This window comes from Oncorhynchus gorbuscha, linkage group LG04 (assembly GCF_021184085.1).
Source record: "Oncorhynchus gorbuscha isolate QuinsamMale2020 ecotype Even-year linkage group LG04, OgorEven_v1.0, whole genome shotgun sequence".
Lineage (NCBI taxonomy): Eukaryota > Metazoa > Chordata > Actinopteri > Salmoniformes > Salmonidae > Oncorhynchus > Oncorhynchus gorbuscha.
Genome location: NC_060176.1, coordinates 38,787,984 through 38,814,755, shown reverse-complemented (window position 1 = coordinate 38,814,755; position 26,772 = coordinate 38,787,984). Strand labels below are relative to the sequence as shown.

General features: G+C 43.4%; 1 protein-coding gene across 1 annotated transcript in view; it reads right to left on the bottom strand.

Moving 5' to 3' along the window:
• Positions 1-17,306, bottom strand: part of nf2a (NF2, moesin-ezrin-radixin like (MERLIN) tumor suppressor a) — a 71,808-nt gene extending 54,502 nt beyond the window's left edge. The window contains exons 1-4 of the mRNA XM_046346755.1: positions 16,499-17,306; positions 14,624-14,749; positions 14,303-14,425; positions 7,907-7,990 (exon numbers count right to left, since the gene is read on the bottom strand). Coding sequence (XP_046202711.1) covers positions 7,907-7,990; positions 14,303-14,425; positions 14,624-14,749; positions 16,499-16,612 — 447 coding nt within the window. The 5' untranslated portion in view covers positions 16,613-17,306. The remainder of the gene's footprint in view (positions 1-7,906; positions 7,991-14,302; positions 14,426-14,623; positions 14,750-16,498) is intronic.
• Positions 17,307-26,772: the final 9,466 nt, after the last annotated feature.

Here is a 26,772-nt window from a genome sequence, read left to right as displayed (position 1 = left end):
ATCGCTCTCCATCTCTTGCATGTCAATTACGCTTTCCACTGCTTAGATGTTTAGTTTATCTGCTGTCATTGAAGTCATTGAAGTCAGACTACAGATCTTAAATCTAAATCTGTACATTGCCCTTAACGCAACCTTAAACCATGCCAGTTAGAATCACTTGTCTTTCCCCCACTCACTTCGCCCTCATCTTCTTCATAGAGAACATCTCATTCCATGGGGGGAATCGATGTAGTTACATATCGCAATATTATTTTGACTCCCAAGTATCGATTTGTAAATAATTATAATATTAAACAATTTCAGGGATACAAAATGCTGAGGGCCCAAAAAGGTGACACTTTGTTTTTTTGCACTGAAACATGCCAAAATAAATCCCTGCTAGGGGGAAATGCATGTTTTAACTAATTAGAAAACAAAGAATATGATCTACATGATCAGTCTCTGTGTGTAAAATAAAAAGTGGTTAATGTGAACCTCACAGCTAAAAAAAAATGTAAAGAAAGCAATCCAATGTTCTTCGTTGCCTAGACCTACTGCAAATGACACTTAGGTCTTGAGAAAAAAAACAATACACTAATTTGCAATTAGCCATGACAGCCTTTATAATAGAACGCTTGTGACCACACATAAATATTGCACTTGAGGGGGAAAAAAACTTCTTAAAGTAGAAATAAAATGAAACAAACAGGCATTCTATTTTTGCTCTATTATAGTGGCCACTATAGTTGACATTGAAAGTCGCTCTGGATAAGAGCGTCTGCTAAATGACTTAAATGTAAATGTAAATGTAAATCAAGTGCCCAAGTCTACATGTGTGCAAACATAACGTTCACTGAGTTAAAAAAAGTATAATCCCCCTCACACACATTACTGTCAAGTTCAACACAACAAAAACAATATCTTTGGGCTACACTGCACATTATTACACTGTACACTTTCTGCCTGTGGACATAGGTTCTACAATGTGCCAACAAAAGTGAGAAAGAGGAAAAGTGTGTGATGTTCCTTTCATCTCAATAGTGGCATATAGCTTAAGCCAGGCCCAGCTCCTGGCAGCTACACTTGATCCCTGAATCAACTTGTTTAACATGCAACGCCTCATTTTCACCTAATTATCTCATCCTCAAAATGAACCACATACTGTAGAGGGAAAACATTAGTTAACAGAAAGTGGTTGGATCATTAGCTAATTAACATTTCACCGATTGCCAGGATCCAGTAAGCAACTAACACGTTATAATTTGAGGAACAGCAAGGAGTCTACACCGAGGTATACACCGAGGTAACAACAGTTTCAGGTTGGATAATTCAACGAATATCCGCCTGTAGTTTTCCTTACGTCCACCAACAGCAGTTAGGGACCGTCAACATAGTGACAAATCACATTTTTCAAATTTCAATAGCTCTTTAACCATTACTCCTAAAACGTTCAAAACTGGTTGTAGCTAACCCGATGGCATAGACACACATTGCGCACACTTTTTTTTGTCGAATTACATCTCGCACTATTTTAAATTATTTATTTAAAAAATGTTTTTATTTCAATAGCTCCTTGGTCATGTGACCTAGTGACTTCAAACAAGGTTCAGAATGTACACTCAGTGGGCCTACACATTGCACACCCTTAAGTTTGTCCATTTTCATCTCTCTTTGTAAACATTCAAATTTAAATTGCTCCTTGGTCATGTCACCACTTTGGATCCTATTCTTGGACAGTTAGAAGACACAATGCGTCAATGCAACAAACAAAAAAAATTACTAATTACTGTCCAAGAGTAAGCTTAACCTTGTGGATCTGTGGCTGTTTGGGCCAATAAAGTGCCTACTCAATAAAGTGCCAATTCTACCACTGACTAGGCTCTCTTGCCCCTATGAACATGGACGCAGGGCAGTAGTTTTTAATCTAAACCAGACCTTATTTTACTGGAGTACACTAACCCCTAATTGGGGCTCTTTTCTTGACACACAGTAGCAGTTTACCAGATAAGAAGTCAAGAAGATCAGAAAGTAGATTGTAGTAAGGGTGTATTACGTTCTGTGCTGGCCCCATTGTCATATCCATTCTGGATTCTGAGTGGTAAAATCATAGCTGAATAGGGTTGGATCCTATATGCTACTTTTATTATTCTCCTGTAAATGGTTCAGTACCTACAATTTAGGCTGTGTGTAGAATGGGACATAAAGGAAATTACCTCTACTAGATTATAGTGATAAGGAAATCAGAATAGTATTTTGGCCTGTGTATTCATTAACCTATAACTAATCAGAACTCCATTATGTTTCCATAAAAAAGAGAATACTTTCAAAATGAGAAGATCCTGCCATGGAAAAGACGACTGGGTGGACATAAAGTGGAAAGGAAGGGAAATAACACACACCATCAGCTACGGGGTCTTTAATGCAGGTTTAATTAGTTATATTTTCAATAATGAATGGTTAGCGGTTACGTGACAAAACTCTTATTTTATTTTTTGGTGTAGATGGCCAAGGAAGTTGCACAGGATTTCCCAACATCCCCTCCCAAATTGGTATAGAACCTTCACAAAAACACATGGAGCAACTGCGAAAACAAATGGCTGAGGATATACTAAAAATGTCTGGTATGTAATGACATTTAATTCAAAGTAAATGTATATTCTTTATTTTTATGTAGTTGTGTGGGACAACCATATGTTCAGTTCATGCCTATGATTTCAGAGTTCAACAAAGCCAACAAATGCTTCTTGTGTGTCATTGAAAGAACCTGGATGTGGCCCAAGGACTGACTGGGTTAGTAACTTAATTTAACATGTTTATAATCTTTTGACAACAGTGACGGCATGTAAGGTATTTTATGCTATAACACAGTGGATGGCTAATTCGTCATACTGAATTGATATTTGATATTATTTATAACGTTTTACGCTTTGTTTTAGATTGCATGTTTTTTTTTCATGCCAACGGTGGTTCCATGTGCTGTGCCTAGGAATGGAGACAAAAGAGTTCAGAGTGAAGAACACAAACTGGAAGTGCTGTGAAAATGTATGCTATACCCTATCCACACTGAAGAGGCTCTGAAATGTACATCAACCAGGGATAAAGAGAAAGTTAACACTGAAATGTTTTGTACTTATTTGAAGTAATGTGTCTGTTGACATGTTGGAAAAAATTAAAGGTCTACAATTTTTGTTTAAATTTGTCAATATTCCATTTTTATTAATTGATTTTCTGGCCACCATTACTGTGGTTACATGTTCAGTATATGTATTGACCAGCAAACCCACTACAGCCTACCTCACTAGCTCACTCTCCATCCCGCCTTTGGACAATTAATAACATGACTCTCGTACTTTGCCCTTTTCCTTTATGGTTGATATTAACAATGAAAGGAGATATGTCTCTCTCCTATTGTGTACCGCTGTTAAATACTGTGGCAATTATTTTTTTACAAAATGGGAAAAAAAGTTATTAGAACTGATTATTATAGATAAATATTAAAGTTTTAACACTGGACTAAACCCCCTAATTGTCAAACTAATATTAACAATATACATGAGAGGTTATGCAATATGGGTGTATATCCACTGCATGCTTCTTAGGTGTGTAATTGACATGACCAAGGAGCTATTGAAATTTTAAACTATGAAAAATGTACATTACACTCTGATTATTTTACAGTACAAACAAGTGTGCAATATATAAGGCTAGTCAGTGGGCATTCTGAAGTTTGTTTGAGTCCAGTAAGTCACATGACCAAGGAGCTATTAAAGTTTTTTTATTTTATGTAAAGATGTAAAATCAAGTGAGACGAAAATGGACAAACTAAAGGGTGTGCAATATATAAGGATAGCCCGTGTACATTCTGAACCTTGTTTGAAGTAATTAGGTCTCATGACCAAGGAGCTATTGAAATTGTAAATTCTGCAAAATGTATGTAAAAACATTAGATGAAATTGGACAAACTAAAGGATATGCAATGTGTAGGCCCACCGAGTGTACATCCTGAACCTTGTTTGAAGTCAGGTCACATGACCAAGGAGCGTAGTCAGTGGACATTCTGAACATTGAGTTAAGGTCACATGACCAAGGAGCTATTGAAATTCAAATGTAGAAAAACGTTTGTACTTTGTTTATGCTCCCTAACTAATTCAACTAGGAATATAAAATGCATTTCCCACATGTTTATTAGCTTTGGAAAGCGAATTAATGTCCACATCGTGAAAATAAGACCTGTGCAATGTTGTGTGCAATTTTTCCAACATAATGACACTTATTTGGAATCTGTGGCTCAAGTGGTTCGAAAGCGCAAATATCAAACTTGAAAGTGTCTTTACCTCGTTGTCGTATACCAGTTAATACTACAGCGAATTTGTTAGGTTACTAATGTTAGCTGTCTGACTTTATTAGCAAGCTCATTTTCACACCATAAACTCAATTATTTGATCAGATAAGTTGGCTAATGTTGCTCAACATTTCTCTGGCTAGCTAACGGGGAATTATAGCCAGCTAGCAAGATACTTAAACTGTGCTAATACTTGTTCCACCACACTTTTCCACCACCTCAACATTTCCAAATGGCAGTAGTTTTTCGGTTACAGCTCATGAAGTACGCTTCATCATCTTCTCACACACACCCCCCCCCCCCCTCCCGTCCTCGTGGTCAGGCTTCTCACCTAACGTTGCCTCTTCGTTATCGTCCAGGGGACTCGATACTGTAACTGGCAAGCTGACTTTACAGAGCACACGCTGATGCTGCAACTAGTACATTTGTTGGCTCTTCATTCTCAGTCACCTGCTTCTCAGAATTATGTTAAGTAAACGATTGGCTGAGCCCTGGATACAGCCAGTATTGCGCCAAACGCGCGTCACTCGTTCGCTTACAGCCAGTAGAGCTCTAACTCCCTCAAAAAAAATTCTCATCGGAGCTAAACAAATCACGTAGGTCAACTATTTTGGATTCAATATAAAAGATGACTAGTTTGCATCCCTGAACAATGTTTGTTTTTTGATAGATAGCGTTAGTCAGCTATACCTGTGCCAAAAGCCAGGTATTTTTCATTCAGTGGTAGCTTGTCCTACATGGCATATCAAGAAACTGATTAAACAGCATGATCATTACACATTGCACCTTGTGCCTGGGACAATACAAGGCCACTCTAAAATGTGAATTTGTGTCACACAACACATGTATGTGAAGTCAAGAAAGTTAAGCAGATAAACTAAAAGACCATCAATGTGGACTGCTGATACACTGAGAGCATGTTACCGTTTCTGCCATGTCCAGTTCAAATGATCTGACAGGAGAGGAGAGCTGGCCTGATGTGATTTGTGGATTAGAGATGGGATGTGTCCCAAATGGCACCCTATTCAATATATAGTGTACTACTTTTGACCACAAACATATGGCCATGGTCAAAAGTACTGCACTATAAAGGAAATCTGGTGAAATGTTGGACACAGGCTTGGTCAACAGTTGTCCTCTTTCACCCCCAGGATTCTACATTTACATTTACATTTAAGTCATTTAGCAGACGCTCTTATCCAGAGCGACTTACAAATTGGTGCATTCACCTTATGACATCCAGTGGAACAACCACTTTACAATAGTGCATCTAAATATTTTAAGGTGTGGGGGGGTGAGAAGGATTACTTTATCCTATCCTAGGTATTCCTTAAAGAGGTGGGGTTTCAGGTGTCTCCGGAAGGTGGTGATTGACTCCGCTGTCCTGGCGTCGTGAGGGAGTTTGTTCCACCATTGGGGAGCCAGAGCAGCGAACAGTTTTGACTGAGCTGAGCGGGAACTGTACTTCCTCAGTGGTAGGGAGGCGAGCAGGCCAGAGGTGGATGAACGCAGTGCCCTTATTTGGGTGTAGGGCCTGATCAGAGCCTGGAGGTACTGAGGTGCCGTTCCCCTCACAGCTCCGTAGGCAAGCACCATGGTCTTGTAGCGGATGCGAGCTTCAACTGGAAGCCAGTGGAGAGAGCGGAGGAGCGGGGTGACGTGAGAGAACTTGGGAAGGTTGAACACTAGACGGGCTGCGGCGTTCTGGATGAGTTGTAGGGGTTTAATGGCACAGGCAGGGAGCCCAGCCAACAGCGAGTTGCAGTAATCCAGACGGGAGATGACAAGTGCCTGGATTAGGACCTGCGCCGCTTCCTGTGTGAGACAGGGTCGTACTCTGCGGATGTTGTAGAGCATGAACCTACAGGAACGGGCCACCGCCTTGATATTAGTTGAGAACGACAGTTTGTTGTCCAGGATCACGCCAAGGTTCTTAGCGCTCTGGGAGGAGGACACAATGGAGTTGTCAACCGTGATGGCGAGATCATGGAACGGGCAGTCCTTCCCCGGGAGGAAGAGCAGCTCCGTCTTGCCGAAGTTCAGCTTGAGGTGGTGATCCGTCATCCACACTGATATGTCTGCCAGACATGCAGAGATGCGATTCGCCACCTGGTCATCAGAAGGGGGAAAGGAGAAGATTAATTGTGTGTCGTCTGCATAGCAATGATAGGAGAGACCATGTGAGGTTATGACAGAGCCAAGTGACTTGGTGTATAGCGAGAATAGGAGAGGGCCTAGAACAGAGCCCTGGGGGACACCAGTGGTGAGAGCGCGTGGTGAGGAGACAGATTCTCGCCACGCCACCTGGTAGGAGCGACCTGTCAGGTAGGACGCAATCCAAGCGTGGGCCGCGCCGGAGATGCCCAACTCGGAGAGGGTGGAGAGGAGGATCTGATGGTTCACAGTATCGAAGGCAGCCGATAGGTCTAGAAGGATGAGAGCAGAGGAGAGAGAGTTAGCTTTAGCGGTGCGGAGCGCCTCCGTGATACAGAGAAGAGCAGTCTCAGTTGAATGACTAGTCTTGAAACCTGACTGATTTGGATCAAGAAGGTCATTCTGAGAGAGATAGCGGGAGAGCTGACCAAGGACGGCACGTTCAAGAGTTTTGGAGAGAAAAGAAAGAAGGGATACTGGTCTGTAGTTGTTGACATCGGAGGGATCGAGTGTAGGTTTTTTCAGAAGGGGTGCAACTCTCGCTCTCTTGAAGACGGAAGGGACGTAGCCAGCGGTCAGGGATAAGTTGATGAGCGAGGTGAGGTAAGGGAGAAGGTCTCCGGAAATGGTCTGGAGAAGAGAGGAGGGGATAGGGTCGAGCGGGCAGGTTGTTGGGCGGCCGGCCGTCACAAGACGCGAGATTTCATCTGGAGAGAGAGGGGAGAAAGAGGTCAGAGCACAGGGTAGGGCAGTGTGAGCAGAACCAGCGGTGTTGTTTGACTTAGCAAACGAGGATCGGATGTCGTCGATCTTCTTTTCAAAATGGTTGACGAAGTCATCTGCAGAGAGGGAGGAGGGGGGGGGGGGGAGGAGGATTCAGGAGGGAGGAGAATGTGGCAAAGAGCTTCCTAGGGTTAGAGGCAGATGCTTGGAATTTAGAGTGGTAGAAAGTGGCTTTAGCAGCAGAGACAGACGAGGAAAATGTAGAGAGGAGGGAGTGAAAGGATGCCAGGTCCGCAGGGAGGCGATTCTAAATTGGCATTAGGTGGTGAGGCGTGGGTACTCAGCCAACAAACCCTTTGAGATGAATCAGTAGTTTCTCTGGAGGACCTCTGTCAAAACCTGCAACTTGTTGTTTAAGAGAATCCCTTTTGGGGGAATCTGGAGACACAGGTTTGGAGGGATGCAAACCTTCAGCAGAATGGTGTGGGGAAGTTCATTTGGAGTCTCTTTGCAAATGACTCCCAAGGCTTGCTGTCAGGAGGGTCATTGAGCTTGGCACTATATTGTTCAGCAGGGCTTTCAATTAATTAGACAGATAAATGGATGAATAGACTGAGGAACAGACAAGTGCATGGAATTGACAGATGGATGTGTGGACAGACAGGTTTATTGATTGTAAGAGGAGAAAACAGAGTTAGTGATACAGACCTTGGCCTGGACGGCATAGGAGGCCAGCAGCACCGAGGCTTCAGGAGGGCAGTAGATCTCCTCTTCCAGGATATTATTCTTCACCTGAATGGAAACAGAAGAGTGACAAAATCTGACCTAGAGTATAAAAAGTTACTCTTCGGATCAACCCAAAAAACTACTTCAACTAATTACCAGTAAATTAGTTGAAATTGAAAAACATTACATTTCCTCAACCACACACACACACACACACACACACACACACACACACACACACACTTATTTTTTATTTTTTTAAACATTTTTGCAAATGCATAAAAATAAATCACTTTTATGAAATATCACATTTATATAAGTAGACAGACCCTTTAATTCAGTACTTTGATGCACTTTTGGCAGCAATTACAGCCTCGTGTCTTCTTGGGTATGACACTACAAGCTTGACACACCTGTATTTGGGGAGTTTCTCCCATTATTCTCTGCAGATCCACTCAAGCTTGGTCAGGGTGGATGGGGAGCGTCGCTGCACAGCTATTGTCAAGTCTCTCCAGAGATGTTTGATCGGGTTCAAGTTCGTGCTCTGTATGGGCCACTCAAGGATATTCAGAGACTTGTCCCGAAGCCACTCCTGCGTTGTCTTGGGCTGTGTGCTTAGGTTTGTTGTCCTTTTGGAAGGTGAACCTTCGCCACAGTCTGAGGTCCTGAACGCTCTGGAGCAGGTTTTCATCCTGGATCTCACTGTACTTTGCTTTGTTCCTCTTTTCCTCAATAGTCTCCCATTCCATGCCGCTGAAAATTCTCCCCGCAGCATGATGCTGCCACCACCATACTTCACCGTAGGGATCGTACCAGGTTTCTACCATAAAGGCCTGATTGGTGGAGTGCTGCAGAGATGGTTGTCCTTCTGGAAGGTTCTTCCATGGTTCCAAACTTCTTCCATTTAAGAATGATGGAGGCCAATGTGTTCTTGGGGACCTTCAATTATGCAGAATTGTTTTTGATCGCCTTCCCCAGATCTGTGCCACGACACAATCCTATCTAAGGAGCTCTAGGGACAATTTCTTTGAACATATGGCTTGGTTTTTGCTCTGACATCCACTGTCAACTGTGGGACCTTATATAGATGAGTGTGTGCCTTTCCAAATCATGTTCAATCAATTGCATTTACCACAGGTGGGACTTCAATCAAGGATGATCAATGGAAACAGGATGCACCTGAGCTTAATTTCGAGTCTCATCGCAAAGGTTCTGGATACTTATGTAATTAAGTTCTTTCAGTTTTACATTTTCATACATTTGCAAACATTTCTAAAAACCTGTTTTCACTTTGTCATTATGGTGTATTGTGTGTAGATTGATGAGGAAAATGTTTCAAGAAATCCATTTTAGAATAAGGCTGTAACATAAAATGTGGAAAAAGTCAAGGGGTCTGAATACTTTCCGAATGCACTGTACAACCAAACTCACTTTTTAATTTAGAAATACTTATGTAAATAAAATATACAGTATTCAATCGTGTTACAAGCAATTGAATAACTTCACTGTTATCCAAGACATTTACTTGGTTCAATAACTTGAGATAATGTTTCAAAATATTTTCTTTATACAAGACTTTCGCATGTAGAAGCCACAATATTATAACCATGGATTGGCTACTTTAACATAGTAAGCTTGTAACACTACAGATGCTGGCAGTGAACTAGTTTAAGTTTGACTATACCACAGTATTATTGAATACTCATTTCTAATTGTCTAGAAGGCCATTCTAGAATGGACATTAAAAGCAGATAACGAAGGAGTGGGTCTGTAAATATCAATCTATTCGAATGAAGGACTGGGTCGCATCTCCAGCAACCAAAAGATGAGAAAGTATTTATTTGCTTAGAAAAAATGTAATATCAACGGGGGGGGGGGGGGGGGGAGTAATTTCTACCTGTAAATGTGTGCTTTCATATTGTTTTCTTTGGCAAGTGTGGTATAAGCAGGATTATGTACATTAACTTAGAAATCATCATCCATTATTTCCAAGATAATGTAGAAGGTCTGCATTTATTCCGTACATTAAGGAATACAATAGACCACATTAACTGGAATGACACTCACTCTCACCGGGTGGCTAAAACAAACAAACTGAAAGCTACGCCCCCAACTCTCCATATAGGCTGCTATCGCTACATTGAAGCTGTCATTCAATTCCAAATATCACATTGATCTGTCAAATTTGTTTTCAAATCGGCATGGGGGGTATTTTATTTATTTGTTATTTTACCAGGTAAGTTGACTGAGAACACGTTCTCATTTGCAGCAACGACCTGGGGAATAGTTACAGGGGAGAGGAGGGGGATGAATGAGCCAATTGTAAACTGGGGATTATTAGGTGACCGTGATGGTTTGAGGGCCAGATTGGGAATTTAGCCAGGACACCGGGGTTAACACCCCTACTCTTACAATTAGTGCCATGGGATCTTTAATGACCTCAGAGAGTCAGGAGACCCGTTTAACGTCCCATCCGAAAGACGGCACCCTACACAGGGCAGTGTCACCAATCACTGCACTGGGGCATTGGGTTATTTTTTTAGACCAGAGGAAAGAGTGCCTCCTACTGGCCCTCCAACACCACTTCATACCATACATACCGGGGTATTTGGAAAAAAGCCACAGGATAGTTTTTCAATATCGTCAAAAATATATTTTATTAGCATTCTGGTAATATTGACCTAATACAGCCCCACAGTGGAGGTGTCATAAAACCTAGCGGTCAAACAGGAAAATGGTTCCAATCGTTTTCCACCTTTTATTTTTCCCATAGGGGCTTTTACAAACACACATAAGATCTAGCTTACCCTGGCGTGAATTTCTGTTTCGGACAAGGTGACTTTTATAAATATTGTAGCACGCTCAAGGGTGTGGGGTTCCACGCCACCAAGTTCAATAACAAAACACCAGCAGCACAAATAGAAGGGAAATGGGGAGTTTATTAGAGATATTGGTACACTGGGGAATTCACCAATCACCTCACAGTCCACAAGCCGTTCTCGGTGTCCGTTCCGTTTTCCAGGGGTAATCCTCACACTCGGGTCCTCAGCCAATCCGGTCCGGTATACAAGGGGGTTGGTCCGAAAGTCCAGGTCACAACAGGTAATCACACATAGTTCTCTCACTCTTCATAACGTGCTTGGCTCTCTCCTACTCTGCCCCTTTGTGCAGGCTGCTTCCTCCTTTATCCCCAAGCACTCCCTGGCTTAACGACCTACAGCCTCACCTCGTTGGGGCAAAAAGTCCATATAAGGCTCGGGGGTGGAGCCAGCGACCTGCAAGATATCTCCCCTCAATTACCACTCCCCTCTCCCTGCCGTCTGCCACCCCTAGAGCATCCCTCCTGGAGAGGGCATCGGCATTTCCATGGGCTGCACCTGATCTGTGGACGACAGAGAAAGCAAAAGGCTGTAAGGATAGGAACCAGCGGATGACCCGGGAGTTACTGTCCTTATTCTGTGACATCCAAACCAGTGGTGCATGGTTCATTACGAGGGTGAAGTGCCGTCCCAATAAGTAATACTTCAGCGTTTCTAGCGCCTACTTGATCGCTAGACATTATTTCTCCACTGTGGAATATCTTTGTTCCCGTGGCAACAGCTTCTGGCTAATGTACATGACTGGGTGTTCCTCACCTTCTTGGAGCTGTGATAGGATGACACCAACCTGTTTCGGATGCATCGGTCTGAACCACCAGTGGTTTGGAAAAGTCCGGTGTCACCAGCACGGGTTCAGAACATAGCGCTCCCTTTAGGTCCTGAAAGGCTTTCTGTCTCCTCGGTCCACTTCACTTGGGCGGGCAGGCGGCCCCTAGTCAGATCGGTCAGGCTGGCTACGGAGGCAAAGTGGGGAATAAATCTCCGGTAGTAACTAGTCAACCCCACAAACGTGCGTACCTGCTTCTTGGTGAGGGGGCGGGGCTAGTCCTGAATCGCCTCCACTTTCTTCACCTGGGGTTTGACACATCCCCTCCCGATCGTGTACCCCAGATACTCAGCCTCCCGCAGGCCGAGCCAACATTTCTTTGGATTTGTTGTTAGCCCCGCCTTCCGTAAGGCATGCACTACCGCGCTCACCTGGTTTAGATGAGTCTCCCACTCACTCCCATGGACCACAATATCATCGGTGTATGCCGCCACGTACTTCCAATGGGATCAGAGAACCCGGTCCATCAACCTCTGGAAGGTGGCCGGGGCCCCATGCAGCCCAAAGGACTGCTTCTTATAATGGAACAGTCCATCTGGGGTGGCGAAAGGAGTTTTCTTCCGTGCCTCGGGAGCTAAGGGCATTTGCCAATAATCCTTTGTCAGGTCGAGCGTGCTGATAAATAGGGCTGTCCCTAGCCGTTCGATCAATTCATCAATTCGGGGCATGGGGTAGGCATCAAACTTTGAGATTTTATTTACTTTTCTAAAATCATTACAGAATCGAATGGTGCCGTCTGGTTTTGGCACCAACACTATGGGGCTGCACCACTCACTATTCGACTCTTCGATTATATCAGCTTCCAACATTGTTTTTATCTTGGTCCTGACAGCCTCTCTCCTTGCTTCCGGTATGCGGTATGGGTCTCAACTTCACATTTTTCCTGGGTTCGGTGATGATGCTGTGCCAGATCGGTGTGTCCTGGTTCACTGGAGAATACATCCTGGTTTCTGATGACCAACTCCCTCAGCTCCTGCTTCTGGACTTGGCTCAGCTGCTCCTCCATTGTCACCTCTGCCGGCTCGGTCTCTGTGGTAACCTTCTTCGGGGAAATGGAGTACATCACGTGCAATCCATTTCTTTAGCAGGTTTACATGGTAAATCTAGGTCAGATACCTACGTCCCGGCTGTCCTGACCCTATAGTTGACTTCATCGAGCCAAAAACGTATATTCTGAGGTGGGGACCAACACCAACACTTTGTCTCCTGGCTGAAAGTCCCTTCACTGTGCCCATCTGTCTCTTGGGCCTCCAGCATGTGTTCCCGTACCAGGGGCCACAGGGTTGCCATCCGATCTCTCATTTCTCCCATGTACTCCACCAAGGTTCAGTGGGGCGACCAAAGCTCCATCCCACCAAAACAGGCTAAACTTTTCAAACAGGGCATTATCCTAATTTTCACCATTATTATTCCAAACACATAGTGTGGAAATATATATAAAACACAGGAAAATCAATGTTTTTGACTGCACTGGGCCTTTAAAACCTAATTGATAAATGCGATTAGTTGAATTGGATAGCAGGGAGACCATTGTAACAAATCTCATCTCGCGTAAAGGGATAAGGGAATTGGGGATATGTCCCAAATGGCATTCGATTCCCTATGTAGTGCACTACTTTTGACAGCGCCCATAGTACTCTGGTCTAAAGTAGTGCATTTACATAGGGAATAGGGTGCCAGTGTGTCAGTACTGGGAAGGAATTCCCTTCAAAGTATTAGGGCAGGGGAGAAAGGGCACTGTTAAAATGCAGTACATTGATTCCACATGGCTGAATACAATCAGAGTGGGACAATGGGAAAGTGTATTACTGAGAGTGCTCTGGACTGAGAGGGCTTTGGCTCTGGTGCTCACCAACCATAGCAGTCAAAGGAAGTAGATGTGAAAGTTTGCCCTCTATTGGCAGTCTGCCTGAAGAGACCCGTGATATAACTTCAGAGAACAGTAATGTAGCTGCAGGTGTATTATATTGCCCATTTCAATGGGATCACTGGTCAAGTAAGTACATGAGCGCACAAGTGGAGTATTATTACATTGATGTACTAAGTGCCTAAAGAGAAATGTATGTGCATAGTGTTTCAAGATCTGTAATATAACTGTATGATTCTCACAGAAACATTTGAGAGCTTTCTATAAGTTAACTGACCAAAATCCCCCTAGGTATTTCTGAGATGAAAAACAATTTAAAACATTCTTTAAAAGCTGCTAGCGAGGTGAGGCAAGCCACTGGAATGATTGCCAACACATAAATCCATCTGTAATCTATGAGCATGTTCAGCATGTTCTGAGAGGCATGTCAGTTGGATTTGAAGTGTACATGCAGGACTTGGAAGAAGAAGTGTCTGTCCCAAATGGCACCCTATTCCTTAATTAGTGCACTACTTTATAGCAGTGTCTTGATAGGTGTCAATTGAGAATCCAAACCAGATTTTCTTAAGAGGCGGTCCAAAAGGGAAAAATGCATGCTTGTTCAAAGATCCTAGATGAAAAGTTTTGAAAATGAGAGGCTTTCATAATGTATCTCCAAAACGATTAATGATAATATCAGTGAAAATTACACTGACAAGCTACTTTCTTGGTGGCTAACTCCCATTTAACAAAATAGCCTAGAGTTTTTACAGTGAAACATATGGATTGAGTTGATGAGAAAGAATGAGTGTGCCATGCATAGTCACCTGTAGGAAGAAGAGATGCTGAGTGATGTCCTGAACCAACTCCTCCTCTGCGTTCTCAGGGTAAAACTTGGCCAGGAAATGAAGGGTGATTGGTTCCTCCTTGGACACATCGTGGTCCAAAACCTGCAACAGAACTCAATTAGTCAGACAGTTTCTTGCCAGGCTCCTGACATCCCTAGAAGATGTATGGCTGGTGAAGAAGACTACATCTCGATTCAACTCACAGTGTTCACAAACAATGTAAGGGACACTGAGTGGGACACTGAGTATCAACCAGCACATCAATCTACTTCAGCAAGACCATCTGTTGCTGAGATTTACCTTCTTGTCCATCTTGATCCAGGCTACAGTGTCTTTGACATCATACTGGAACCCGAAAAACCACGTCTCTCTCAGTCCCAGAGCCCGGCACACAAGATCAAAAAGATCTTTCCCCTTCCATTTGACCTGAAAAACAGGATAGCAGCGTGAATTGATATTAGGATAAATATGGGAATAGTCTCATGATGTGGGTGGAGTGAATGATTGACAGAGCAAATAGCATCTGCCGAAGGCAGTATGAAATAAAGCAGAGGGTAAGATAAGTCATAATAGTCATGATGAGAGTCATGAGAGGCGACAAATGCCTTTGCTCAGGCTGGACATAGACAGTCCATCTTTCATAAGCAGGGAGCCGCTAAAAGTATTTCTAGAACCATTCAGCTCAAAGAGGCATATCAGATGCATGTTCATTCTCAATTAAAAATGCTTTAATCTCAGATTGTTTAACTTTAAAATGCACCAATAGAACTTTAACAGTACGCCAATTCAGGCTGAGCAAGAGAGAAAAGTGCCTAGGATATCAGCTCAATATGAGAAAGAAATTAAGGACAACTGAAGTACAGTCAAGGTCAATTTAATAATGTACTTCAAAAATGCAAACACTCAATAATTAATATTTATCAAGCATATCATTTATAAAATTATCATCCAGGCACAGACAGTAATCTAAGCAAACCTGCAATTGATGTTCTATAGGTCTGTGTTATTAACAATTTCCAACAGTGGTAGCGTTCAGGCTCCCTCACTTGTTAAGTACTGATGGCCTTTCCAAGTTATTATTATGATGCATTCTTAACATAGACTAAGGCCCAAGGCAATGTTAAGTTGACTGTTATGTTAGTCAATTGCACTACAGTGGCTGAAAGGCAAAGGACTAAAAGTAATCTAGGCCTATTCTATACTGTACATCTGCATAGGTATTATCCTAAAGCCTATAATTTCTTCTTTAGTTGGATTCGAGAACAACATCTACATTTCATTACCCTCTTTTGGTTAATGGATTATATTGTGATCTTAAAAAGAGTAACACAGAGGTTATCTGCACACTGTTGTTTCCTCTTGAGACTAATATGAAGAAAATATCTTGCAGATTTTACACTGTGAATCATTCTTGCATTACATGGTTATTGTTTTTCAATTACATAGCCTACTAAGTTATTGCTATTACACAGGTAGTTTCAAATGATGTAGTTACTGTAGCCCAGTGTTTCCCAACTCCAGTCCTTGAGTAACCACAACAGCACACATTTTTGTTGTAGCCCAAGACAAACTCACCTGATTCAACTCAATGAGGGCTTGGTTATTAGTTTACAAGTTGAATCAGGTGTGCTTGTCCAGAATTGAGAAACAATGCTGTAGACTATAGGGTCAAAGTAAAACAGGAGTGTCAGCTGTGTTTGAAACAGATTAAACTGACTGACACCTGTAGATTCTAGTGTGTCCCAAATGGCACCCTATTTCTTATGTAGTGTGCTACTTTTGATCAGGACCATCTGATCAAAAATAATGCACTGCATAAGGAATATAGTGCCATTGGGACATAGTCTGAGGGATAGCCAGTTCAGGGTGATGTCATGCTGTTGAGTGAATAGAAGAAAACAATTTTATTTAACTAGGCAAGTCAGTTAGGAACAAATTCTTATTTACAATGACGGCCTACACCGGCCAAACCCAGACGACACTGGGCCAATTGTGCACTGCCCAATAGGACTCCCAAACACAACCGGTTGTGATACAGCCTTGATTCGATGCCTCAAACAACTGAGACACAGTGCCTTAGACCGCTGCTCCACTTGGGAGCCCGCAAGCAACGACATTATTCATGTTCGTAGCAACTAGGATACACATTGACACATACAGAAAGGGAGCACACACCTCACAACTGAATTCCATGTCTGCATCCATTGTGGTGATCCTGACATTGAAGTTCTTGGCTTGTTTTCTTCTCAATGAGTTGAGTCCCATTTTAGCTGCTAAGGCACTTGCCATGTTGACAAACCCTCAATTTGTTTAGCTCGACTGACAATAACGTTAGTTATAGCTAGTGTACATGTATAATGTGACGACGTCAACAGGTGCACACAATGGCGTCATAACAAGAATATCATGTGCTTTCCCATTCTATTCGTAGTCTTTTTTTAGAGGCTATTTATAATAGTCTAATAATAATAGACTAATTTACATACGTTATATTCAGTGTAATCACAGTTCTGCGAGTGGGGAACCTTAGGGTTGCGCCAAAATATTCGCAAGCTAATTTAGCTAATTTAGCTTTTTAGCTATAACTTCAGCAATTTACTGTACCCAGATTTGTAAATCTAGATTGGTAAAATATATTCACTATGGCATTATCCAACACATTTTACTTCCAGTTGTGCTATTTGGATAGCTAATTGGCTTGATATAGCGAGTTAGATCGCCTAGCGAACTTTCGGATGGGGAGCTTCACCTGTTTTGTAAACATACCCACACGCTAACTCGTAAATTCGGTTGTTTCATACTCGGAAAACGGGTTCCCCGTTGAAACAGTAATTTCGTCCTAAAGTAAAGTATCCTCGCACTAATGGAAGGTGATTTATGTCTTCTGAAACCTTTTAATTACAATAACAAAAAATCTGAAAATGATTAGCATACAATGCTAGCAGTTAACTAACTTCCTCATTCATTGAGGGCGGTCCTAACATTTCTAGCTGTAATCAGAGATAGAAGAGGAAGCGAGACACCCCACTCGCAATAGTTTTTGGGGGGAGGGGGGGTCGATGTAAGCCAATTAACTAAGTAGACCAGACCCAGCTGCTATTGCGTTGGTGTCTACTGGAGATACACCCAATTAAGTAGACCGGAACTTACACATTTTTTTCAATGGTTAATGACCTGAGTGACCAATCTTCATTTACTCACCATCTTTACTGTAATGTGAATATTCTTCTTTGGGTTGTAACTTGTGCATCCAGCGCCATCCTTTGGTTAAAAAATGCCAACAGATGAGAATGACATTGATCACACTGGTATTTTGTGGCCAACAGTGGGCAATATATGGGCAGTAACAGAGTCATGGGTTCACTTCAGTCAGTTTGCAAAATAAATGTATTAGTAGTAACTTAAGTGTTAGTAGTAACTTAAGTGTAAGTACAACGGTAAAGACAAAAGCACTTAACCCAAAATGTTGAATGTACAGTACACTGGACCCAATTCTACAGGAAGTGGAGATGTATCTGTCTTAAAAATCGAATTTCTATATGCAACATCGTCATGTACATAAACATTTATGTTTTCGCTTTTATTAACTCATTTATTCAGCATATTCATTGGCATAATGTTATGTTATGCCAATGAATATGCTGAATAAATGAGTTAATAAAAGCGAAAACATAAATGTTTATGTACATGACAATGTTTCTCCCAATCAGCCTGTCTGCTGTCACGGGGAATGTCACGGGGAATGATTGTTCATTTTCAAGCCTCTGCTTACTCTTCCTGTCTTTCCTCTGCTTACTCTTCCTGTCTTTCCTCTGCTTACTCTTCCTGTCTTTCCTCTGCTTACTCTTCCTGTGTGTGTGTGTGTGTGTGTGTGTGTAATAGTGTAACATGATGTTTGAATGACTACCTCATCTCTGTACCCCACACATACAATTATCTATAAAGTCCCTCAATTGAGCATTACATTTCAAACACATATTCAACCACAAAGACCGGGGCACACCTATTGGTAATATATATAATATATGCCATTTAGCAGACGCTTTTAGATGCTTTTATCCAAAGCGACTTACAGTCATGTGTGCATACATTCTACGTATGGGTGGTCCCGGGGATCGAACCCACTACCCTGGCGTTACAAGTGCCATGCTCTACCAACTGAGACACTTTGGATGATCTATCAATACAAAGATACAGGCATCCTTCCTAACTCAGTTGCCGGAGAGGAAGGAAACCACTCAGGGATTTCACCATGAGACCAATTGTGACTTTGAAACAGTTACAGAGTTTAAAGGCTGTGATAGGAGAAATCTGAGGATAGATCAACAACATTGCAATTACTCCACAATACTAACCAAATTCACTGGCTTCCAGTTGAAGCTCGCATCCACTACAAGACCATGGTACTTGCCTACGGAGCTGTGAAGGGAACGGCACCCCCCTTAAAATATTTAGATGCACTATTGTAAAGTGGCTGTTCCACTGGATGTCATAAGGTGAATGCACCAATTTGTAAGTCGCTCTGGATAAGAGCGTCTGCTAAATGACTTAAATGTAAATGTAAATGTAAATTGACAGAGTGAAAAGAAGGAAGTTTGTACAGAATAAAATATTCAAAAAAATGTATCCTGTTTGCAACAAGGCACTAAAGTAATACTGCAAAACATTTTAATCAAAGCAATTCACTTTGTCCTGAAAACAAAGTGTTATGTTTGCGGCAAATAAAAACATGTTTTTACTTTGTCATAATTGGGTATAGTGTGTCGATGGATGAGAAAAAAAATGATTTAATCCATTTTGAATTTCAGGCAGTATCACAACAAAATACAGAATATGTCAAGTGGTATGAATGCTTTATGAAAACACTGTAAGTGTGTGAATTGGACCATTTTTCTGTCTTGTTAATGTAGCACATGAGCTCATGGGGTGTGTGAAACTTACTCCTCAGCCTGAAGTGTTGCTACATGCACTGCCAAATTGTTAACTGACCGTTGGCGCCGACTTTTAAGATGTTTCGGGAGGGCAGTCACCTTCAGGCCAATGATGGTCTTTTGAATGTCAACATTCTCACCATAAATACATTTAATATATTCCATCACAAAAATAATAATTTGGTTGTGTTTATGAAGGTCTTAGGTAACAGAATATGAAATTAAATGTATTTCAAAGAACTGTAGGCTATTTGGAAAAGATGGCGCCGATAGAGATGGCAACTTCGCTTCTAGTCCTTAGGAAACTGCAACATAAAACTGTTTTTTATGTATTATTTCTTACATTGTTAGCCCAGAAAACCTTAACCTCTCTGTGCACCAAACCCACTACATAAATAGTCATATTAAACATTCATGAAACTACAAGTGTCTCACATGGGTCGAAAGCCTAGAATCTTGCTAATCCAACTGCGTTGTCAGATTTAAAAAAGGATTTACTGCGAAAGAATACAATACAATTATCTGAGAACAAAGTCCCATAAAAAACAACTATTTCAAACAGCACAGGCGTAACAACATCACAAATTGCAATATAATAAATTGTCTACCTTTGACGATCTTCCTCTGTTTGCAATCCCAATGCTCATTGTTACACAATGAATGGTCTTTTGTTTGATAAAATCCATTTTTATAGCCTAACACGAAACATTTTGTGAACAGCTTGTGTAGTGAATTCCGTCTCATTCCATTTTAGTCGACACATTCGATGTAAATACACACACTAAACGTGACTTTTCCAGTCCTGTTTGGTTTCATTGCAATCAACTGCTCTGTTTGTAACACAACCAAACCTGATGGGTCATTTTGCGGGATGCATTGACTGAAATAAATCGATTTGAAGACAACAAGTATTGACATCACTGTGCACCAATGATATGACCGCTGTTTCGTTAATTGACTGTATTTTAACCCAATGACCACTGATCGTCTTGAAATCTAGCTGGTTAGATAGCCAATGAGCTGAGGTAAACGGCAATATGTAATGTTTATGTGTTGGAGGACCAACCCATGTAGTAAACTCCGGTGTAAAGAGGGTCATTCCGGAAGGAGCCACGGATGTTACGCACAGCATTGTTTTGGTAAAGCGCATCTTCAGCTGTTTATATATCAATCAGTATGGCGACTAAGTCAGGGAAAGCTAAATCTAAGTCTAGATATACAGATGTACACACAATTTTAGAATAAATTGATCAAGAAAGTGAGACAGAGATTGTTGGAGGACGACTCGTTTAGCGATTCCCAAATGGAGGAATATTTTTTGAACGGAGAGGACACCGCTTTGGACAGTAGAACTAGCAGGTCTGTCATAATATAAATGAGACAGTAGATCTAGCAGGTCTAAAATAATATATTCAACCTTATGTTCCCTGTACTCTATATATATCTGTTTATTATACCTGTTGATACAGGGCTCATATGTGAAACTATTCTAACTGAACATTTTCTTTCACAGTGATACTGACTCCGAATGGGAGCCCCCAGTGCCAAGGTGTCCATCCCCCCACTGAAGCTAGTTCATCTAGCTCCTGCCACAAGTGGTGTTCATCTGCACAAATTTATTTCTGCAGGCATGGATGTGCCTCAGGGCCAAAAGGGCACAGCATGGAGGCGTTGCTGTGTTCTTTGCAAAATGAAGTCCCCCATCACCTGCACCACATGCTTGGTGACCCTCTGCTTTACAGCAGAAAGAGACTGCTATGGCACCTGGCATCAGCAGTACAATATTGTGTAGAGGACTGAGGGTCTTCCAAATATTGAAAGTGTTATTTTGTAAATGTATATATATTTTTTCATGTTTTTTCTCTATTTTTTTTTTTACATTTACATTTACATTTAAGTCATTTAGCAGACGCTCTTATCCAGAGCGACGTACAAATTGGTGCATTCACCTTATGACATCCAGTGGAACAGCCACTTTACAATAGTGCATCTACATATTTTAAGGGGGGTGAGAAGGATTACTTTATCCTATCCTAGGTATTCCTTAAAGAGGTGGGGTTTCAGTGTGTGTCTCCGGAAGGTGGTGATTGACTCCGCTGTCCTGGCGTCGTGAGGGAGTTTGTTCCACCATTGGGGAGCCAGAGCAGCGAACAGTTTTGACTGGGCTGAGCGGGAACTGTACTTCCTCAGTGGTAGGGAGGCGAGCAGGCCAGAGGTGGATGAACGCAGTGCCCTTATTTGGGTGTAGGGCCTGATCAGAGCCTGGAGGTACTGAGGTGCCGTTCCCCTCACAGCTCCGTAGGCAAGCACCATGGTCTTGTAGCGGATGCGAGCTTCAACTGGAAGCCAGTGGAGAGAGCGGAGGAGCGGGGTGACGTGAGAGAACTTGGGAAGGTTGAACACCAGACGGGCTGCGGCGTTCTGGATGAGTTGTAGGGGTTTAATGGCACAGGCAGGGAGCCCAGCCAACAGCGAGTTGCAGTAATCCAGACGGGAGATGACAAGTGCCTGGATTAGGACCTGTGCCGCTTCCTGTGTGAGGCAGGGTCGTACTCTGCGGATGTTGTAGAGCATGAACCTACAGGAACGGGCCACCGCCTTGATGTTAGTTGAGAACGACAGGGTGTTGTCCAGGATCACGCCAAGGTTCTTAGCGCTCTGGGAGGAGGACACAATGGAGTTGTCAACCGTGATGGCGAGATCATGGAACGGGCAGTCATTCCCCGGGAGGAAGAGCAGCTCCGTCTTGCCGAAGTTCAGCTTGAGGTGGTGATCCGTCATCCACACTGATATGCCTGCCAGACATGCAGAGATGCGATTCGCCACCTGGTCATCAGAAGGGGGAAAGGAGAAGATTAATTGTGTGTCGTCTGCATAGCAATGATAGGAGAGACCATGTGAGGTTATGACAGAGCCAAGTGACTTGGTGTATAGCGAGAATAGGAGAGGGCCTAGAACAGAGCCCTGGGGGACACCAGTGGTGAGAGCGCATGGTGAGGAGACAGATTCGCGCCACGCCACCTGGTAGGAGCGACCTGTCAGGTAGGACGCAATCCAAGCGTGGGCCACGCCGGAGATGCCCAACTCGGAGAGGGTGGAGAGGAGTATCTGATGGTTCACAGTATCGAAGGCAGCCGATAGGTCTAGAAGGATGAGAGCAGAGGAGAGAGAGTTAGCTTTAGCGGTGCGGAGCGCCTCCGTGATACAGAGAAGAGCAGTCTCAGTTGAATGACTAGTCTTTTTGGGGGGGGGGGGGGGTGTGTTAGAATACCATTTTGGTATTTTGTATATAGTTATTCCATTCAAAATGTATCACTTCACCAATTTGGCCACTTGGGTACATTTGGGCTACTTGTGTGGGACACCTGGGTGACTTCATGATGAATGTCATGTAGCACACTGATTTTGGAAGTTAGCATTCTGAAACTTTGCACAAGTACTGTTGCCCTCTTATGTTTTTCACTGAAATTGTCCCCATCATCCTCTCTGAATGTCTGTTTTGTATTGTTCATTTTAAAGATGATGATACAACAATAAAATGAAAAAACGTATGTTTTTTTTCATTGTATTATCTAATCCAGATCTATTGTGTTATATTCTCCTACATTCAATTCACATTTACACAAACTTCAGAGTGTTTTCTTTCAAATGAATCCAAGAATATGAATATCCTTGGTCCTGGGTCTGAGCTACAGGCAGTTAGATTTGGGTGTGTCTTCAGGCGGAAATTGAAAAAGTAGGGGGGTAGCTGTAATTTATTTTACCTTTATTTAACTCGGCAAGTCAGTTAAGAACAAATTCTTATTTTCAATGACGGCCTAGGACCAGTGGATTAACTGCCTGTTCAGGGGCAGGATGTCAGATTTGTACGATGTCAGCTCAGGGGTTTGAACTTGCAACGTTCCAGTTGCTAGTCCAACGCTCCAACCACTAGGCTACCCTGCCACCTCTGTAAGAGGTTATGTGTTATTACATACAGCCGGGAAGGACTATTGGAAATCAGAGAGACGTTAACTTACCAGCACAACCAGCATTATAACCAGGAATACAACTTTCCCAAAGCGGATCATTTGCCTGCACCTCCCAAGGCATTTGAACTAATTCCAGAGGATGTTCCAAAACAACGCTGCTGGAGGAGAGGGTGCCGGAGACTTCTTCTAGTGAGGCTTCGGATGCGCACACACTCCCCCACTGCTTCTGAGTATATTACACGCAAATGTCCAGTCCCTAGTTAACAAAGTTGACAAAATCAGGGCAAGAGTTGCTTTCCGAAGTGATATCCGGGATTCTAACATACTCTGTTTCACGGAAACATGGCTAGCTTGGGACATGCTGTCAGAGTCAGTACAGCCAATGGGATTTTCAGTGAATTGCGCCGACAGGAATAAACGGGGGTGTATGTTACATGATTAACAACTCATGGTGTAATTGTAACAACATACTGGAACTCAAGTCCTTTTGTTCACCTGACCTAAAATTCCTCACAATTAAATAGACCGTATTATCTCCCAAGAGAACTCTCCTTGGTTATCGTCACAGCCATGTATATCCCCCCACAAGCGGATACCAAGACGGCCATCAAGGAGCTTCACTGGACTTGCAAACTGGAAACATATTCTATTATTTTGGGCCGGCAGCCAAATGCAACATGGCGCCGACAGAGATGGTCGCCTAGCTTTGCGTTCTTCTGAAACTATGCAGTATTTTGTTTTTTTTGTGTATTATTTCTTACAATGATACCACAGGAAATCCCCTTCTCATTAATGGATATCCAGGGCCGAAGGATATCCTGGGCCGAAGCGATGCACTGGAGACCAGGCTCGCTGAGCCGGCACCATCCGTCCTGGCTGGATGTCCACTCTAGCCCGTCCAATGCGGGGAGCCGGAATGTAACGCACCGGGCTTTACCGCATAACATGGTGCCTGACCAGTACCACACTCCTTGCCGTGAGCACGGGGAGTTAGCTCCACCAACCTCCCCGTGTCGCCCCCCAAAAAAAAAAAAATTTTGTGGGAGTGGCTTCCCGGTCTTCCTTGCCAGCCTTGACCCCTTGTATAGTTGCCCTTAGACAAACCATTAAACAGGCAAAGCGTCAATACAGGACTAAGATTGAATCCTACTACAGCGGCTCTGATGCTCGTCGGATGTAACAGGGATTGAAAACTATTACGGACTACAACGGGAATTCCAGCTGCGCCGTGTAGCAGACTATGCGGTGAATTTAAACGCGTTGGCAGCTGAGAGTGACTGAAACCCAGAATCGCTGTTTGACACATTCCTGCACGGATTATCGGAGGAAGTTAAGGATGAATTAGCAGTCCGGGAACTACCGACGGATCTTGACTCACTCATTACTTTGACCATCTGGATCGATGGGCGGCTACGAGAACATAGGAAGAAGAGTAGGTCCGACTCCACTCGCCTGCCAAAGGATTCCATCTCGCCTCCGAGGCATCCCAGAAGTCCTCGACGTCTCAATTACAGAGAGGACCCGAGGTTACCCGAGTTCCACCGCGTGTCTCCGAAGTCTGATGAGTTACCTCCTCCGGAACCGATGCAACTAGGCAGAGCTAGACTGTCCCCAGCCAAACGTCTACACCAGCTTCACACAAAGAGTTGTCCGTATTGCGGCACTACTGTTCAATTCGTGTCCTCCTGTCCACTAAAAGACCAGGCTCACCAGTAGGGGCGAGTACTCTGGTGGGCCATACGGATAACTTTTCCTCTTCCCTTACTCGCATCCCTTTCCATGCCATCCTGCTGTGGGGGAACCAGTCGGAATCTGTTCATCCCCACTCAGCCCCTCTCCATTCCCATGGACGTTAGAGCGCTGGACGGGCGCTCTATAGGCCAGGTTACCCACAATACCACTCCCATCAACCTACGAGTGTCAGGGAACCAAAGTAAGGCAATCCAATTTATGCTAATTCAGTCTCCTAAGGTTCCCGTGGTATTGGGATTATTTTGGCCCCAGCGATACAATCCCCTCATAGACTGGACTGCTGGTGCCATCATGGGCTATACGTCACGGCGTTCGTCGCCGCCTGCATGGTCTGTGTGCAGAACAAGACTCCTCGGCAAGCTCCGGGTGTTCTCCTTCAACCACTGCCTGTCCCTCACGGTCCCTGGTCCCTAGACTTCGTAACGGGTCTTCTCCCATCTGATGGCAACACCACCATCCTGACAGTAGTGGACCGGTTTTCCAAAGCCGCCCACTACATTCCTCTCCCCAAGCTACCCTCTGCCAAAAAGACAGCCCAGAGCATGGTGCAGTACGTCTTCCGGATCCTTGGACTCCCGGTGGACATGTTCTCCGCCTGGGCCCTCAGTTCTCGCCCAGGTTCTGGAAGGCGGGTTGTTGGCCAGCCTGTCCTATGGGTTGGACCATCAGTACAACGGCCATTCGGAGTGAGCCAATCAAGATCTGGAGACGACTCTTTGCTGCCTCATCTCCGCCAACCCCACCACCTGGAGCCAGCAACTTGTGTGGGTTGAATACACCCTCCCCTACTCTTCCACTAGTCTCTCGCCTTTCGAGTGTTCCCTGGGTTATCAGCCCCCACTCTTCCCGGAGCAAGAGGAGGAAGTCGGCAAACCCTCTGCTCAGATGTTTGTCCACCGGGGATTCCAGTACCTGGTTGACTGGGAGGGTTATGGCCCAGAGAAGAGGTGCTGGGTCCCCACTAGGGATATCCTAGTGGTATTACTTGTTAAAAAAATATCTATTTCTATTTGCCTATCTATTTCTAATATATTTGTATTAGTATAACATTGTATTATTTCCACTTTTTTAAAGCATACATTATGTGAATTATTTATTTTATACAGTCATTATTGCTAATCTTTATCAATAATTTAGGACTGCACTGTATACACAAAACATTCGGAACACCTGCTCTTTCCATGATATACACTGACCAGATGAATTCAGGAGGAAGCAATCAGTGTAGACGAAGGGGAGGAGACAGGTTGAAGAACGATTTTTACATGGATTGTGTATGTGTGCCACTCAAAGAGTGAATGGGCAAGACAAAATATTTAAATTCCTTTGAACGGTATATGGTAGTTGGTGCCAGGTGCACCGGTTTGTGTCAAGAACTGCAATGCTGCTGGATTTTTCACACTCAATTGTTTCCTGTGTGTATCAAGAGTGGTCCACCACCCAGAGGACATCAAGCCAACTTGACACAACTGTGTGTAGAACTGAAGCCAATATGGGCCAGCATCCCTGCGGAACACTTTTCGACATCTTGTAGTGTACATGCCCTGATGAATTGGGGTTGTTCTGAGGGCAAAAGGGGGTGGGGGGTGCTACTCAAACTTAGGAAGGTGTTCCTAATGTCAGGTATACTCAGTGTATGTAGAGAGAGTGTGTGTGTGTGTGTGTGTGTGTGTGTGTGTGTGTGTGTGTGTGTGTGTGTGTGTGTGTGTGTGTGTGTGTGTGTGTGTGTGTGTGTGTGTGTGTGTGTGTGTGTGTGTGTGTGTGTGTGTGTGTGTGTGTGTGCGCGCGCGCACCC